The following is an 18,190-nucleotide window of genomic DNA, read 5'->3' as shown; positions in this document are numbered from 1 at the left end:
GCTTCCGCTAGAGCAGCGGGGGTCCCCAGTGCACGCGGGAGGGGGGCGGCGATGACCACGGGGCTACTGTGGGGGGCGAGGAGCCCAGTGCTCCTCTCGCGCGTGCGGCGGAGCCCGGTTTCCCGGGACCACGTGGGGCCAGGACCACCAGCCATGCAGGTCACCGCGTACTTCGCGTGCGCCAAGTTGTGGCGTCCGGTTTTTCTCAACGGCTGCGGGGACCACACCCCCGGGGCGAGGCGCGTCAACGACGGCCCGATGGGGCGGGGCCACCGCGGTTATAAATGGCGGAGGTTTCCTGGCTGCTGCAGCGACCGCGCTGGGAGAGCCGGTCCTCTCCGGTGGGCGGCGCGCGCCCGGTGTCCGGACTTTCCCGGCCCTGCCCGGCCCGACCCTGCGCGGCAGCATGGCGGGCTCAGGCCCCAAGCGGCGCGCGGCGGCGGCCACCCTCCCGGCGAACGAGGAGGAAGAACGGCAGGCACGGGAGCGGATGCTGGCGGCGCGGGGCGCGGACGGCGCGGGGGGCGAGGTGACCCTGCAGCGCAACATCACGCTGCTGAACGGCGTGGCCATCATCGTGGGCACCATCATCGGCTCGGGCATCTTCGTGACGCCCACCGGAGTGCTCAAAGAGGCGGGCTCGCCCGGGCTGGCGCTGGTGGTTTGGGCCGTGTGTGGCGTGTTCTCCATCGTGGGCGCGCTCTGCTACGCCGAGCTGGGGACCACCATCACCAAGTCGGGCGGCGACTACGCCTACATGCTGGAGGTGTACGGCTCGCTGCCCGCCTTCCTCAAGCTGTGGATCGAGCTGCTCATCATCCGGCCCTCCTCGCAGTACATCGTGGCGCTCGTCTTCGCCACCTACCTGCTCAAGCCGGTCTTCCCCACCTGCCCTGTCCCCGAGGAGGCTGCCAAGCTCGTGGCCTGCCTCTGCGTGCGTGAGTACTGACCGGGCCCCAGGACATCGGCGGGCGCGGGGGAGGGTTGGAGTGGGGGTGGGTGTGCCGAGCCGTGGTCGCCGCATCCTTGGCCCTCCCCGCATTCCTGGACCATCCCTACACCCCGCGCCCCCCGACCCCCGCCCCGATCCGACCCCGCAGTTCTAGACTGAGGGCAACGGCCCCAATACCCACGTGCGTTTCATTCATTCTTTTCCACATCCCCTTGAGAACTCCGCAGTGAGTCACACAGCAGGGTCCCCGCCCTGAGCCTCTGGCCAGTAGCGCCTTCCCACTCGGTCCATCCGGAGCCTTGCTTAAGCTGACCCTTACTTACCTCCTGAGAGGCACCCACGTGGAGTACCTGAGAAGCTTGTCTGTTTCTTGTGTCCTTTGACTTCCCCAAGCCTTACTGTTTGTGGAGAGAGATCGTAGTTAAAAAAAAAAAAATCAACAAACGTCATTCAAACATGCTCAGTCAGGAAGGGCTGACTCATACAAACCCATTAATAGTAAAATTGTGCATGGGCAGTGAGTGAGTTGCTCTTTTAGACAATGGAAGGTTGCATCCTCTAGCCAGTCTTAAAAGAGGGGTGCTTAACTGCATCTTAAGTGTGTGCAGGGTGGGTGCTGGCTTTGGGATCCCAAGCTGTGCTGAAATACAGCCACTGGGCACAGCCCAGATGTTGGTGGAGGAGGTCCCAGGATGTTGGTGGAGCAGGTCCTGGTATGTTGGTGGGCTGTTTTCTGGTGGTATTTCAGGAAAAAAAATTTTGTACTGAAAGCCACACGATTATCGTATCTTTGTCTGTGGCTGCAAACATCTCGGGAGACATGCAGGGTGGAAGTGTCCGGCCGCCTGATTTGAGGCACTGCCTAAACCTTGAGGTGCACAGAGGTGTGGGGCCAGCAGGGCTGGTTTCTATCCAAGCCCCGAGACTCAGGGAGCCGTGCCATCGCTTGGAGCGGCTTTTGACCAGCAGTACACGCTGGCGCTGTTGGAATTCTGGAGCCTGGGCACCAGCTCACTGTGTGTGTTGGGTGGGGGGCTTTCAGAGGCATACTCTGGGAAGTGGTGTCCCTGGGAGACCTGAGACCGCAGAGCAGCCGTGCCGGGGGAGGAGGACGTCTTGCCTTTGAGGGGAATTTCAGCGATGAACATCTCAGCTTATAAAAACCTTTGGCCCAAATCTAGGAACAGTCACAGAGATAGTTGATCTGCCTGAGGGCGGGGGAACCTGTGGCTTCCAGTGGGATTCTCAGACGATATTTTGCGCCGAGTGAGGAAAATCCACTCTTTGTTGACTTTCTGTCAGTAGAATTTTCATTGTGCGATTTTCATCGTTGCTAGGTCTTGTTTGATGTTTGGGCCCAGGATGTGATGATATAACACTGCCTTCAAGGGCCTCTCTGTGATCTTGGAAAGTGGATCCCTCAGTTTCTCAACCTTTTGGGTTTAAGCAGATGAAGCTGCGGGATGGATTCTGGAGCAGCTGTGGCGGGTACGCCCTCACCAGGACTCCCGTGGGCGCCAAGGAGGGTCACATAAGTTCCACTCCTTCTGCAAGCGTGTCCATCGGCCATTCTCTGCTCTTTTCCTCTGAACCACCCTTGCGAGTGTGTTGTGTGTGTGTTGTATTTTCTGGTGAAAAGGAGATTTTCAGTAACACAGGGATATGCTGTCTGAAAGAGGGAGTGCTAGTCTAGAGCCTGCCACATCTAGAGGGGGATGAGGGCTTGTCCGAGGCTGGCAGGAAGGTTACAACCACCCAAGAAAGGGTCTGCTCTTGGGCACATCTGAGATGGCAGTGAAAAGCCACAGTTTCTAATTGTTGTTTGATTATTGCACACAGGCCAGGTTCTAGAACTTCTCCTCGAGAGGAGAAAGGGCCCTCCACCACGCACTCCCTGAGCGCTCCCCTTGTGGCAGCAAGCCCATGCGCCCCAGCCCAGCAGCCCAAGGCCTGAGCCGATGCCTGGTGAACGGCCCAGGGGCCCACCCTTTGAACAGCATGTTGTGGACCCACAGTTTTGCCGGTTGTCTTTGCTGCCCCAGGCATGCCCCAGGACAGCTGGCCTCTATGCATGGTGGCTTGCACTGGCTCTGGTCCTTAGAATGATCCTGAGGACAAGATAAATGGGGGAAGGTCCCTTTTCTTGTAGGTCTCACGTGGAAATGACAGCCCTTTCATGGTGCGACCTTGGGTTTTCCGTCTTTCTAATGAGTCGTGAAGGTGAATAGCCCGGGAGTCCGCTGTGTTTGCAGGGGTCGTCCAGCACTTACTGATGGCACCTGAGATTCAGGTGACCCTGGGTTTTATCAGGGCGGCAGAGGTCACTCAGGTGAGTGACAGGATCTCTCCGGGCCAGACTCAGAAGCTGTCTGAGTTGTGGACACAGAAGGTGACCTCAAGTCGCCCAACCTCCCCCTCGCCCTCTCCCACAACCCCCTAGTTATCACCCATCTGGTGGAACCTGGCAGGTCTGCTGGTGGCCGAGAGCGGGACTCTACGTCCGCTTCCAGCTTGGTGGCCCTTAGTGGGCCTGGAGAGCACAGCTTCCCTCCTTCTCCCAGGGGTCGGGTGGGGTGCCAAGGCTCCCCTAGGGTGAGGTGGCCCCTCCACATCACCCTCCCTGGGCAGCCCGCGTGGAGTGGGAGTGGGGTCCTCAGCTGTTGGCCTCTGGGACCCATGACCTGGGGTATTTTATACTCGTATCAGGTGAAGAGCCTGCATTCTACATATGGACAGACTTGGGTTCTGTTTGAGAGAAACTCACGAAACCTCCCAGCCTGTTTCTGCATCTGTGACTCTGGTTCCTGGTGTTTGTGGGAACTCTGCCATGACAGGTCTAATGCACGTGGCACCCCACACAAAGGGTCACACCATGGCCGTGATTGTTCTCGCCCTCCATGTCGAGCTAGAAGCCATTCCCTGCACCCCCTTTTAGCGTGGGGGGTGGCAGCGTTTCAGCCCACCCCACTGGCGGCCCCTCCCAGCACTGGGGCAGCCGTTGCTAGCTGGCTCCAGGGCAGGATGGTCAGTTGAGGTCCCCTCTTCCTGGCAGTGAGAGACCCCTCCTGGTGTGTCCACCACTGTGTCCCTGGGCCTCAAACCAGGCCTGTCCCAGCAAGGCCAGCACACCATCCGCGGCCACTGCAAGCTGTCTGGATGTCTGCCAGCTGCCCAGCCTAAGCCCCTCGCCTCGCAAAGCAGAGGCTTCTGGGTGTTTCCAAGGAGCTGGCAACCCTGGGATTGCAGGCTGTGAGCTGAGTGCAGACGACAGCCGGGTAATTAGCCCTGAAATCCGACTTTGCCAGACAGACATGAAAGCGCTCCGGCCCAGTCACGGGGCACAGCGGGTACTCAACAGAGCGCGTGACCCGAGGGAGGCAGGGGACGGCATTTCTGACCCCTTTCCCCTGGGCCACGGGCCCCTTGATGATCCCTCAGTATGCAGACCCTGCCCAGAGATGTCCACCCTAAACCTTCAATCTCAGGTTCCCAGACCCCCGGAACCGCTACCCCTATCTTGACAGAAACGCCCAGCATTGAGATCTGCCATCCCCCCACTTTACAGCCAGGGAGACAGGGTGTCCTCGTCCCGAGCTGCCTCTGTCACCCGGCGTGGGGACGCAGCCGTGTCTGTGGTGAGGGTGGAGGGTGCCGGGGTCTGGGACAGTGGCCGTCACCATGCCTGGTCATCGGGGGCAAACACTAGTGGATCTGAGGTTTGTGTCCTGGACTCCCTGGGAAGCACTCCCCCCATATCCACCCCTCACGCCGTACCTTCCCCCACTGTGGGGAGTCAGACCCCTTACAGGGAGCTGTCTAGGAAAACACCGTATTCCTCTCATGACCTTCCCTTTGCAAATGACCTTCCAGAGCAGGTGGCCAACAGCTGCCCCATGGGCTCCAGCTGCCCCGGGCCGCGGTCCCTGTCCTGTGCCCACGCTGGCCTCCAGTACCTGTCCTCTCCTTCTGTGAGAGGTGCCAGGGACCAGGCATGCATGATTCCACACCCCCAGTTGGTGTGACCTTGCTGGGTCTGGATCATTGACCAGGGGAGCTCCCAGAGCACATCTGACCCCCCACCCTCCAGTTTTGCCCCTTCCCTTCCCCACAGTGGGACCACTGCTCCATCCAGCAGTGGTTCTTGGCTTGTGGTTGGGGTCCTGTCTGCATCCTGGTGGCAAGCCCCCACCCAACTCTTTCCTTAGTCCTGGAGGAGTCCTGAATTCTTGCTTGGGAGGGTGGGCTGGTGGGTGGCCTTGACACCCTCCTATGCCAGAGGGAAGGGTGTCCTACCCCCACCCCGGTCCATCCAGACCAGCCTCCAGGCAGGGGCAGTTTGCTGGGCCCCATCCACCCCACCCCTGGGGGATTTGCCTGTTCAGAAGCCTCCAGCATGCTGTAGGCAACCCAATCTGCCCTCTGAGTCACCCTGACCTTGGCTGCTGGCTGACAACCCAGAGGAGAGTCACCCCAAGTGTAGCCAGTACAGACCGAGGCCTCTGCCCAAGGCCGGTACGGGATTCAGCCCTCAGCAGGGACACAGGCTACAGGGCTGGGTCTTCTTCAGCTGGTCCTCGTCAAGGACATCCTGTCAGCCGAAAGGCTCCTGAGGGCCCTGGCTGTGTGACCCAGGGCTGGGTGCTGGGCCTCTCTGGTCCTGGGTTTCAGAACCTGGAGCAGAGCAGTGCAGGTAGGTTGTACATGTGGAGGGTGTGTGAGTTCTGACCCATCACAGCAGGGGTCCAGTTTTGGAAGGACTGGCCAGGCAGGAAATGACAGAGCCGGTGTGCCTGGCAAGGGGACCAGGAGCTCCGGCCCCACTGGGCACAGGGAGGGGCTGTCTGCTCAGGGGGTCTGGTCAGGGAGAGAAGCTCACCAGAGTCTTGACAATCATGCATTCATTCCCTGGGTTGTGGGCATGAGTCGGGGGGTCCCTTGAGGGTTGGTGGCTGGCCCATCATGGGGGACCAGGGGAGTGTCCTCGGGTTGTGTGGGCAAGGGGCCGTCTGCCTGCACTTTGGTGCAGGGTCCTCGGGCCCTGAAGTCAGCCCTGTTTGGTCCATGTGAGGACTCGTGCTGGGTGTCGAGGCTGAGGCAGGGGAACAGGTTGGGGACGGGGGCGGCCTTGCTGGGTGGCAGACGCGCATGAACGGGGGTGTTCACAGTGGAGGGCAGGCTACTTCATCGTGCTTCCCCACATCCTGCTCAGGATCCCTGCCCCAGGGCCCCCGCCAATGTGACAGCCTGCTTCAGAGTCAGGTCAGAACCAGCTTGGGCTGGTCCCCTCCCCTCCAGGGATGTCGGCAGTGTGTGTGTGGTGGGGCCCTAAGGACTTGGCCCAGCTGATGGGTCCCCACCCGGACTGCACGTGGGACCACCTGGTTGGGAGGTGTGATGCCCAGGCCGCCCAGGCTGACCAGGTCTGCAGTAGCACAGTGTGGGAGCCTGTCACAGGCACCGGTGCTGAAGACCCTAGGCAAGGGGCCGCCGCACAGGAGTGGGGCTCGGGAGGCCTGGATGTCCTCACCCCCCTCCCCTAACTAGCAAACTAGGTTTCGGAGTGGGGGCCGTGGGGTCCCATCCCCCTCAGGTGCAGCGGGTTTGCAGTGAGGTGGGGCTTTCCAGACCATAGAGGTGCGAGCCGGGGATGGATACTAACTGGAGACACCCGCACACACAGCCTCGGCTCCTTAGCACATCTTCACTTGGCCGTGACCGCTCAGTTTAGTAACTTGCAGGCTCGATAGTCAGGGCCTGCAGCAGTATTCCCAGTTAGCTGATGAGGAAATACAGAGGCTCAGACCCACTAAGTCACCAGCCCAAGATCACACAGCATGTGAGAAATCAGGACCAACTTAGAAGGGCTCCTTCCTGTGGCTCCTGGGTGTTCTTGGGGTTGTGGGAGAGGCTTTGGGAACCTCTGTTTACTCTGCAGGGCTCTGCTTTGGAAGAACCCAATAAAATGAGATGTGGCTATATGTGGAGTTTCCTGCTAACTTCAGAGCTTGCGTGTCAGCAGATCTCAGACTGGACTGAACCTGCCTCTTTCTGGTGTGTTTGAAATGAAGCGTCAGTCCCGGTTTCAGAGGCTGGCTGAGACTTCTGCCTCTGAGCAAGGGTGGGGGAGCTCTGGCCAGGTGTCACCCAGCCCAAGTTAAAAATGGAAAACACGAAACACATGTTCCAGGGCTGGTCGCATTTGAAAATGTGACTCGGCCTATTAGTAACTGTTTTCATAAGAAATCAGTGATCGACAAGGGCTGTGTCCCAACTGGACTGCGGTTTTGTGTTTGCCTGCTCCTGCGTCCACGGCCTGTCTCTGCAGAGATTGGACATGGGAACTAGATGGAATCCTGGGTCCCATCCGAGCAGCCCCTGCCCCTGGAATTCCCTCATTTTCATTCAGTGCTCCAGACTCTGGAAGCTCCGATCTTGAGTGGCCAGTGCTGGGGTCATTGGTGGTCCTGGAGCCAAGCTGTCGCCCTGCGCAGAGTCTGCACTCAGTGCCTCTGGAGGTGAGGCTGGCCTCCTCAGATGTTTGGGGTATGGGTGGGTCCTGGGCATTCACTCTCTTGGAGCCAGTAAAGGGGAATTACACGTCGTGAAGTCAGCTGCTGGTTCTCCATGTGGGTCCTCTGGACAGCACCAGAAATGATGGGTTCTCGGGCCTGCCCAGTCAGATGCTCTGGGAGGTGGTACACTCAATGGGAGACCAGTCTGTTATTGGGTGGGGGGGAGTTAGGGCAGGAAGGGAAGAAATGCGGGGTGCAGGGCGCAGGCCACCATGGAGGCTGGGCCTGGGGGTGAGGGGGCTTGCCCCAAGCCCAGAGGACGTTAGGGAGTCCAGGACCAGAGCGGAGGGGCTGGTTCACCGAGTACCCTCTGAGCCCTGGGTCCCTGCATGCCGAGTGGATTTGGACAATAGGGTCAAGGCAGGACACACACCCCAGAGCGACTTGCTGCTTTTCCAGCAGTCAGCCCCACTGCCAGCCACTCTCCCAGCCGCCTTGGCCCACCTGCAGCCAGGGCTCTGGGTCCAGATGCCCAGTGAGTGAGCCTGTTTGACGGGTAGAGGCTCCAACGATGGGCAGGCTGGCTGCCTGGGCCTGGGGCTCGTCCGGCCGCGGTCATAGTGGTCAGCACCTGCTGCTCTCTGGCCCGGTACCAGTTGCTGCCCCAGGAGACCAGCTGGCCTGGCTTCCTGCAACCCGTGTGGCTTGCCAGCCACTTCCTCTCCCATCTCAGGGCCCACCGAGGGCTGTCTTGGGGCGCTGCTGGGGGCCTGCCAGCAAAGCTCTGATAATACGGTGCTCATCTCCCTGGCATCTCAGCCCCTCCCACCTGTGTGGGGCCTCAGACTGTCTTTTCCTCAAGTGTTGGTCCTTTTTTATCAAGGATCCAAAAAAAGGCACCTCTTTCAAAGAGACTCACTGGCAGCTTCTTGCTAGTGAGGTTCCAGGCTCTGGTCCATGGGCCCTTCATCCTTTCATTCTGGGGGTTGGGGGTGGATGGTCCCTGCAGACCTGGGGACAAGGGAGGGTCCATGGCTGCAGCCCCCTTACAGACATGGGGACGGTGGCTGAATTTTCTGATGAGTGGGGGCAGCCAGTCCCCAGATGCTATGGTTCTGGATGGTTCTGGATGGTTCTGTTGCCTGCCCACGACCTTGCTCTGGTGTGTTTGAACTCCGGCAGAGGCGGTTAGGGTGAGGGACCCTGAGGGCACTGAGTGCGGTGTAGACAGTGGATGCTCATACTTCGCCCCAGCTGATAAGGTTGTTATTTTGTTATTGGCCATGCACAGAATCCAAGGGCAGCCCTGATAAGGCTCATGAGAGTTTTACCCTCAGTCAGAGAGGGAAATGGGTTTTGGTGTGTTTTGTTTTGGTGTTTTTAAGTGAAACACTGTGTTTCAAGTCCAGCATATACTGGGAGGCTTGCCCCCAGTGGCTGACAGCAGACAGCCTGTGTGTGAAGAGTTATCGGATGGTGGACCCTAGGCCTGGAAAGTGAGATAACCGGTCAGGCCGGGGTGAGAGGTCAGGCTGAGCAAGGCTGGGCAGAGCCTTTAGGTGCTGCTCAGATAGATAAGTTCCCTGGTGCACGCCTCCCGTTTGTATGCTCACCCTGCTCAGAGTGCCTTCTACCTGCAAGTCGGCATCGCGGGTGGGGGTGGCTGGCAGTCTGCGGACAGGACTCTGAACTCAAGCCACCTGGTCGGCCAGGTTGCAGCTGGAGTTGGCGCTCCTGGTCAGGCTGTAAGCGTGACCAGTGGTCCAGGCGGCCATGGGTTGCGAGCAGCCCCCCAGGCCGGCCGGGGGTGTCCCTCCCTCACTGGGCAGCATGTCCTGCCCTCCCAGACATGAGGATGGGTGCAAGTGCAAGTCTGTGAGTTCGTTATGGGGGGATGGTGACTTTGCAGGAGGTGGCTGGCCCACTAGCGGAAACCTGAGGCCCCAACCCCCTTGCAAGGTAGAACTGGGGCACCCCTGCAGGGCAGCAAGGTGGCATGTCACAGCCAGACAAGGCCAGGACAGACCCGGCCCTGAAAGCCTGTGGGACCAGCCACCAGGCCCCGCCTGCCCTGCCATCTGCCCACAGCCCACAGCCGCTCCTCTCCCGAGCCCACCAGTCTCTATCTTCCGGCCCCAGCTGTTGCCTGGTGTTTATCTGGGGGTTGTCAGCACTGGGAACCCCAAGGGGGCCGGCTTCCAGCCAGTGCCTGCCTGCTGGTGCCCTGGGGTGACTGTGCCCCCTGCCCTGAAGCACAGGTGGGGGCTGCCCCTAACCATGGTGGTGACAGCAGAGACCCTGGTTCCACCCGGATGCCCCCTCCATCCTGTGGTGTGGAAGCTGAGGCGCCTTGCTGAGGTGATGGACTTAAAGCCAGGGCAGCCAGAGGCCGACCCAGCTTCCCAGACGTCCTCCCAGCCCTGCTGTCTAAGGCTAGGATGGAGCCCGGTATAGAAGACATTATGAGGAGTAGTAAAGCATTTACTTATCGGCCAAAGTCAATGAACATTAACGTCTCCTATGTTTTTATTCTTTTTGTAAAAGAAAGGAATATTACAGAGTCCCCTTTGTCCTGGGATCCAGCCCATTTTCCTCCCAACTGCAGAGCCTCCACTGTCTGAGACAGAGCTAAGCTCAGGGTCCACGGGGCCCTGGGGTCCTGGGGCTGGGCTTGGCTAGCCACACCCCTTTCCTGGGTCCACAGGGGCTGGGACGCCTGCAGGGTAGGGCTCTGGTTCCCTGAAGGGGGGCCCTGGGGCTGGGCTTGGCCAGCCACACCCCCTTCCTGGATCCTCAGAGACCTCATCTGTGGGGTGGGGAGGGGAGCTCCCGCTCACCTTGGGGCGGAGACCCCAAACCCGCTGAGGTGTGCGGAGATGACAGCAGCGAGGGCTGCTGGGCAGGAGCGCCGTCTCCCCCTCCCCGTGGCTCTGGCCCCGCCTCTTCCCCGCCCCGCCCCCCGCCTTGCCCGCCCCCCTCGCCCCGCCCCGGCTTCCGGCTTCCGCCCTGGCCTGGAGCATGAATGGAGGAGTGATGCAATCTGCCAGCCTCTTGCTGCATACGGAAACCAAGGCCTCAGGGTTGTCACTTTCCATCTGAGGAAATGTAGGACTGCCCGGAAAGGTCCCTCCTCCCCCCACGCTTCCTCGCCGTCTGCTGTGCCCAGGCTCCTCGGGCTACTGGTGGGCGGGCACTTTGGCTTGGCCTCCCAGGGCCCCCTCACCCTGGGTCCCAGCCACGTGGTGAGTTGCATCATCCTGGATGCTCAGGAGAAGGAATTCCCTGCCGCTCCACCTCTCCCCACCCACGGGGGGGGGGGGTGTGTATCCGAGGGGCCCCAGAGTCCCAGGTCTGCCCCTGTCACAGAGGACAGGGGTCCTTTCTAAGCCTCTGGCTCCTCTTCTGTGCTGGGAGTGGCAGTGCTGATGTGCGTAATACAGGACAGCTGTCTTGGGGCTGACCTGGAGGGCCTGGACTGAGTGTGTGTCCACCCCCGAGCCACACGCTGAGGCTCACTGGTGCTGTTTGCCCCTTGCACACGTTGGCCCCTTCATCTGAGCCTCTCCCAGCCAAGGCTCCGCTCCTGCCACTGAAGAGAGCTTTGGTGCCCTGGCAGGGACTCTGCCCCCACATTCTCAAGGCCTCACATGGGCCCCACCACCCTGAGTCGGCTGTCCACCAGCTTGCCTCTGACAAGTGCAGGACCACCAACTGGGAGCCCTAGGGGCCTGGCCAGCGTCCCCATGAGTGAGGGCCACTCTGGGTCCATTTGTCACAGCCCTCCACTGTCGTACCTGGTGTGGGGAACATCTGAAGGTTTCAGTTTAGGAGCAGGGGCCAAAGGCAACTGGTTTTAAGGCAGATTTTAACCCCTACTTTCTGGGGCGGGACAGACAGTCCTGATCAGCCATTGTGTCAGCCAGGCTTAGCACAGCAAAGAGAAAAGGACAGGGAGGGTGGTGTTTCGATATCAGTTAATTTCCGAGAGAGAAGCTGTGGGTAGGGGCTGGTCCTAACCAGAGCTCATGGGGCCATGTCCTGTTTTTCGCCCACCTGGACTGTCGTGTCTCATTTGGTTAATTAGCGTGGATTTATTTCTTTGGGGGCCTTTCTCTCACTTTGTAAAAGTACATGTAATTAATTTAGCTCGGGAGGGAGCCATGTGGCACCTGCCAGCCCAGGTTGGTTCTGTCTGGAGAAGCGCTGTGTGTGGGGCATGGTGGACAGATGTCCTTCCCATGGCTCCAGGCCGTCCGGTTAATGTTTGACTGCCAGCCCACCCAGCATAAAAGGCCCCACCTGCGCCCTGGCCAGCCCCCTGGGCAGCTGGTGTCAGCAGTGGCATGAGGCAGAGCCACTCTGAGAGCCGTCACGCCGGGCGTGTTTCCACGGGGGACGTGGTGGAGGAAGGCATGGGTGTTGGGGGCTGGTTCGTTCCTTTGTTTTCATCTCATCCACAAGGGATGCGGTGGAGGAGGGCATGGGTGGGGCTGGTTCCTTTCTTTCTTGTCATCTCCTTCTGTTTGCTTTTGAGTTACTGAGTTGGCTGCCTTCACGCCAGGCCCCTGAGCACTCAGCCCCTGCCCCCACTCAGGTCTGGGGTCTCCCCAGGTCCCAGGTGGGGCCTGCCTGTGTTGTTGAGTTTGTGGAGTCCGGCTTGCCTGCCCTGTGCCCCCGCCCCACGTCCCCACCCCGCCGCGGGGACTGCCTTGGGGTGGGGTCTTCAGTACCTGCCTTGACACCAACAGCAGAGTTGGCGCTGGTTCTCTGGTCTAACCAATGGGGCCCCCGGCTGTACGTCTCCTTCAGCACCCCCTGCACCCTCCCTCCCCGGCTTGTCAGGCTTAGGCCTCATGCGCTGTGTCCCCGGGGGATCCTACGAGGACCCTCTGAAGAGAGGGTTCCCCCCTTGAGAGACTAGGGTGTCGGATAAATTGTGCTGAAGTGTCAGGTGGGAGCAGAAAGGTGACTGCATGCACACCCCGCCCCCCCCAACCATGGAAGCTTGTGCTTCTCAAGGGTGCCCCCTGGAGGGACTCAGGTGCAGGTGGAGGTGTTTTGATTCCCCGTGGGAGGTTGAAATCTGTCCATCAGGAAACACTACCTTATGGCAGCCTGGGGGCACCTGTGCTCAGCCTGTGGCCTTGGGTCCCCTCCCTTCTAAAGTCCAGATGGTCAGACCCAGGGAAGGGGCTGGGGAGTGCCTGCCCCTCTGCCCGCGTTTCCACAGCACTCACTCGCTGCCCTGCCTCCACAGTGCTACTCACTGCCGTGAACTGTTACAGCGTGAAGGCCGCCACCCGCGTCCAGGACGCCTTCGCCGCTGCCAAGCTGCTGGCGCTGGCCTTGATCATCCTGCTCGGCTTCATCCAGATCGGAAAGGGTGAGTGCGCCTAGGGTCGGGGGGCTGTCTCTGGACACCTGGCCCCAGATCCACCACCTTGGCTAAGGGGATTCACTGGAGTCAGTGGGTCGGGTGGTCCCAGGAGAAGCGCTGATGCTGAGGTAGGCCAAGTGAATGTGGTCATCAGCAAGTTGTCACGGGACCCTGCGGCAGCCACTGGAGCGGAGATCAGGCGGCGGTCATGGGGAAAGGGCGGTTTCCACAAAGTCCTCTAGAAGGGAGGGGACCATCTGGAGGAAAACCCGTAGACAGGAATTCTGCAGACGCTGCACTGCCTCCCAGGTTCAGAAAGGAATGGCTTCAGGGGGAGGATGTTTTCCACGGCAACAGAATTATAAACACGTTATGTGTGCAAGCTGAACAAAAGCGCTTTGCTATCCCTGCTGAAATCTGTGTTCACAGAAGTCCAGTCTCCTGCATTCCTCGTCAGTCTGCATCTTATCACACCAGCCAAGCGAGTCTCCCTCAGCAAGTCCTCCTTGGGAGACGTGACACAGTTCCCAGCGGGACAGGCTGGTGGCACAGGAGGGGTTTCTGCTCCCTGGAGCAGTGGGAGAAATGGGTCCACCATGCAGACCGTGGTCCCCTGTCCACACAGGGCAGGCGTGGTGGTGACAGGGGTTGAGGGGAGAGCTCGGTGATGCGCCTGCTGTGTCAGGAGCGTGGCCAGGAGGTGTTGTTGCCAGTGCTGGTGGATCTTCCACTTAGGACCGTGCCCCCAGCCCCCGTGCCCTACCCAGAGCCCCCGGTGCCATGTGGATGCCCGCCCGCCATCCCCACCCCTCCCACGATGGCCACCCACGTGGCATGATGGGTGGCCCACAGAGCTTATCCAGGGCGGGCGGGGGCAGGTGGAGTCAACCCCGTTTCTGAAGGGGGTGTCTCAGTGAACAGAGGCACAGCTGGATGGTAGGCCAGGCTGGCCATCTGCTCAGCTGCTGCAGGTCAGTGGTCCTGTGGGGCTGAGGTCCCCACCCCAGCCCCGTGTGTAAGGAGAGACCCTGGAGCCTCATTCTGCATCTAGGTGCCGATAGCGTCGGGGGCAGGAGGTGGGAGACCAGCCTGTGTCCCCTGTCTTCCTGGGATCTCACGCCCCAGCATTTTCCTGAAGACAAGACTGTCTATAGCACGCTGGCCAGGCCAGGCTCCAGGTGTCAAGGGGGTGTGGTCAAGGCGGAGGGGACTCCCTGCCGTCTAGAGCTTACAGTGGGAACCGACAGGTGGGAGCAGAAACCCCTCCTGTGCCACCAGCCTGTCCCGCTGGGAACTGTGTCACGTCTCCCAAGGAGGACTTGCTGAGGGAGACTCGCTTGGCTGGTGTGATAAGATGCAGACTGACGAGGAATGCAGGAGACTGGACTTCTGTGAACACAGATTTCAGCAGGGATAGCAAAGCGCTTTTGTTCAGCTTGCACACATAACGTGTTTATAATTCTGTTGCCGTGGAAAACATCCTCCCCCTGAAGCCATTCCTTTCTGAACCTGGGAGGCAGTGCAGCGTCTGCAGAATTCCTGTCTACGGGTTTTCCTCCAGATGGTCCCCTCCCTTCTAGAGGACTTTGTGGAAACCGCCCTTTCCCCATGACCGCCGCCTGATCTCCGCTCCAGTGGCTGCTGCAGGGTCCCATGCTGAACCTCGGCAGGAGGGCCAGGACCCTTCAGGCGGGGCTCAGCACCATGGTGCCTGGAAGGCCGCGGGCCGCACTGCACCTGGAGGGCATGACCTGTGTCTCACAGACTGGCCCATGCATTGTCTCTGCTGTCCTTCACCCAGTGCCTGGCCCCTCCGGCCTGCCTGGAGCCCAGGGGTCCCGGGGCTGCAGAAGGGGCTGGGGTGTGGGGCCAGCAGGTCCGGTTGCAGGCCTCTGTGGCCTCATCCTTGATGCCGTGAGACTCACAGGCAGTTGTTGCCCTCCTTCTCATCCTCCTTCCCCAGGACCAGACCCATGAATAGAAAACTCGGATTGGGGAGGGTCAGCCCTGATGAGGATGGCTTTTCTGAGGCCCGGAGCGGGGGTTGGTGTGACCAGGGACCACTCTGCAGTCCTGGACTGAGATTGCAGGTGTGGGAGGGGCTCGCTGGGGGTGGGGGAGTTGGGCGTATGGGCCCTCGAGACCACTCCTAGCCTTTTCAGGAAGGGGGAGACTGAGATTATCTCAGATCCCAGCGGGCACGGCTCAGCTGGGGGAGGCCACAGAGCAGCAGGCCCAACGGCAGGGTTGGGAGTGGAGCCCTGAGGACCAGGGCTGAGCGAGAAGAGAAGCGTGGGCAGCTCTTTGTGTTTTTGCTTTTGTCTGTTGGCCGATTACCTATAGCACCTGCAAGGCCCTCAGCCGAATGTTCCTGGATTGGAGGGTGGGAAAGGTACAGAGAAGGCGAGTCTCTGGAGCCCAGCCCTGCCCAGAGGACACACGGTGGGACCTCGTGGGTGCGTGGATGCTGTGGCTGTGGTCACCCTGCAGATAAAGGGTGACCCTGCTGGAGGTCATGGGAGGGGACCAGGCAGCCCCGCCCCACAGCCCCCCCAGGAGCCCCGCGACCTCACCTGGCACTGGGCTCAGCAGGAGTCCTGGGTGTGGAGGCCACTGTGGACGGTCACCGTGTGCAGGGACATAAGCTCCCTCGGGTCTGCCCACCCTGTATCCTGCCCCAGGGTGGTATCGGCAGGTGGTGGGGAAGGCCCTGAGCAGCTCTGCTGGTGGTTGAGGTCGGTGGGCGGGGAGCTGTGGGGCCTGGAGGAGACCCTCATCCCGGGAGGATCTGGGGCTCGGACCAGTCTCTCCAGGAGACTGTGCCTCCTGGAGCCTCACATCCTCATATGATAAGTGGCCACAGCAGCCCCAGGCCTGTCTTTGGGTCGTGGGCAGGTGCCTCGAGTAGCCTGTGAGCAGAGCTGCTCTCTTCAAAGTCGGGGGGAGACGTTTCGGATGCTCCTGGGCCTGACCACCCCAGTGCAGGACTCAGGGTGCCCGTGACAGAGGCCGTCTTAGAGGGGTCGGGACCACACTAGAACTGCAGGACGCTGACTGGGGCCCCAAGGCTGGGCTTCCGTCCTCCCCCAGCCACCCATGCCCCAGGAGACAGGGCCGGCGCTTGGCGGGCCAGATGCCCAGAGTAGCAGGTCACGTGCAGATGGGCCGCCTCAGCCGCGGTGGCCGGACTGATGCAGGCAGCTCACCCCCTCGGGTGCTCTTTGATGGTTTTTAATTGAGACCTTTCTGTCGGCCTGTGCAGCCCACATGCTTTGCTTGTGTGGCCCGCCCAGAAGAAATCAAAGGCCTGGCAGCTGGCTCTGTCTCCCTGCCGCCCCCACTCAGCCCTGCCCTGGGTGGTCAGCAGCAGGCCGGCGGCAGCAGGGCAAAGCCCTGTGCTGGGTGCTATTGGTGCTCGGGGGTCTCCCAGCCTGTGCAGTGGGCACGGTTGGTGCTCGCGGATTTGCCTGCCCGTGCAGTGGGGAGAGGGTCCTTTGAATCTTCATACCAGGGCAGCTCCTCCAGGAGTTTAAAAGATGGATGACACAGTAGACGGGCTGGCTGTGGGAACCGTCCCATCCTCGCCCCCCACCCCCTTAGGCAGAGCCAGAAAACAGGCACCAGACCCCAGGTGCCCAGCCCAGGGTGGGGAAACGGGAGAGAGGACCCCTGACAAGCCCACTGTAGATGTAACACCTCCCCACCCCACTCCACCCCCGCCAGGGATGCCTGGTCTGTGGATGGAGCAGAGGGCATAGCTGACTCTCGGCAGAGCTCAGCCCTGCAGCCAAGCACCTGCTTGCTCGGCCAGTGATGGAGAGGCGGGGTCCATGGCCAGGCTGTTTCACGTCCCAACCGTGCCCATGTGTTGCAGGGTGGAGACGGGGGCGTCTGAGCCCTCACTCTGCAGAGTGTCCTGGGGTGGCCGCAGCACAGGACACAGACAGGGCTTCAGACACTGCAGTTTCGGTCTCAGAGTCTTGGGCCAGCAGTCCCCAGTCCAGGCCGAGCTCCCTCCGCAGCTCACAGGAGGGGCCTTCCTGCCTAGTGCTTCCCAGGTTCGTGGCCACATCACACGGCCTCCATCCTCACGTGGCCCCCATGTCTCTTTCTTACAAGGACGCTTGGGGAATAGGGCCCACCTTAGTCCATGGTGTCTCACCTCGCGATCCTTGCCTTGATTACATCTGCAGAGACCCTTTATCAGAGCATGTCATGTTCTGAGGTTCCAGAGGGGACATGAACTGTTGGGGGTACCCTGTTTAGCACCTGGCACCACATACACGATAACTGTGTGGAACCCCAAGAGTTATGGAAGGACCAAGCGAAAGATTCCAGCACAGTGGACGTCCCCCGCCCTGGTTGAGGGGGTGACTTTCTCACAGTCGGCCTCCCATCCGGGGAGGGGTTCTAGGGGCTGTGGCAGGAGGGGTGAGTCCTGGTCACGCTGAGGCCCTGGGATTTTTCTGGCTTTCTGCCAGCCGCCATCTCCAGACTGGCTGCGGGTTCCCATGCCCGGGCCCAGGCCCAGCCGTGGTGAGGGTGACAGGCCAGGCCGGTCCCAGGGGGACACAGAGACCTTGGTGAGCCTTTGTCCTCTGATCCAGAGGGGCTGGCGCGTCCCAGTGTGCACATGGCCCCTCTGAGGGTGGGGTGCCTGCACCCCCGGGCTCTCTTGGCTGGTTCCCACGGCCCTGTCTGCATGACGCAGGGGTTTGGGCTGCTTTTCCTGAAATGGGCTCCCTGGGGCCTTGTGAACACTCCCCTCCCAGTCCCCCTTGTTCTCAGAGGGATCCTGGCGGGCAGGCAGGCCTGCCTGGTGCCCAGAGCTGCCCAAGGGCCAGTGTGTGGCTGTCTGCTAGCATTCACCTTCCTGTGGCCCTGTGAGGTCTGCAGAGAAGCCCCAGAGAAGGAGGGGCCCAGGGGACCCCACTGAACTGCTGGAGTTCCCACACCCCAGGCCCCACAAGAGGGCCTCCCCGCTTGTCCGCCCTGGTGACTTTCCTGTCTGCCTCTCGTGGGCCTGGGGGCCCTGTGAGGACAGAGCTGGAGTGGGGAGCTCCGTGGTCATGGGCAGGGGTGGGGGATCGGCACAGTCATTTCTCTCGCGTCTGTCTGGTGCCTGGAGCTCTATGTTTACACAAGACTCGCACTCCAGCTTGGGGTCCGTGGGAGCCCTTGCACGTGGCCCAGACACCTGCCATCGCTGTAGGGCAGGATCCTGCCCAGCAGCGTCTGCTGGGGGAGCCTCCTCGTGCCCTCTCCAGCGGCACACGCCTTCGCCCACCAGGTGGCCCCCACCCCGCCCTTACCCCCATGACAGCCCCAGGTGTATCTCCGGTCAGCACC

At 60.9% G+C, this 18,190-nt stretch overlaps 1 protein-coding gene across 1 annotated transcript in view; it reads left to right on the top strand.

The window, feature by feature from the left end:
* Positions 1–313: 313 nt before the first annotated feature.
* SLC7A5 (solute carrier family 7 member 5) overlaps positions 314–18,190 on the top strand; it is a 29,003-nt gene continuing 11,126 nt past the window's right edge. Inside the window, exons 1-2 of the mRNA XM_069552630.1 lie at positions 314–938; positions 12,722–12,847. Coding sequence (XP_069408731.1) covers positions 407–938; positions 12,722–12,847 — 658 coding nt within the window. The 5' untranslated portion in view covers positions 314–406. The remainder of the gene's footprint in view (positions 939–12,721; positions 12,848–18,190) is intronic.

The sequence above is a fragment of the Ovis canadensis genome, chromosome 14, assembly GCF_042477335.2.
Source record: "Ovis canadensis isolate MfBH-ARS-UI-01 breed Bighorn chromosome 14, ARS-UI_OviCan_v2, whole genome shotgun sequence".
NCBI classification, from domain to species: Eukaryota; Metazoa; Chordata; class Mammalia; order Artiodactyla; family Bovidae; genus Ovis; species Ovis canadensis.
Note: the sequence above shows the minus strand (reverse complement) of the source record. Positions and strands in the feature narration are given on the sequence as shown.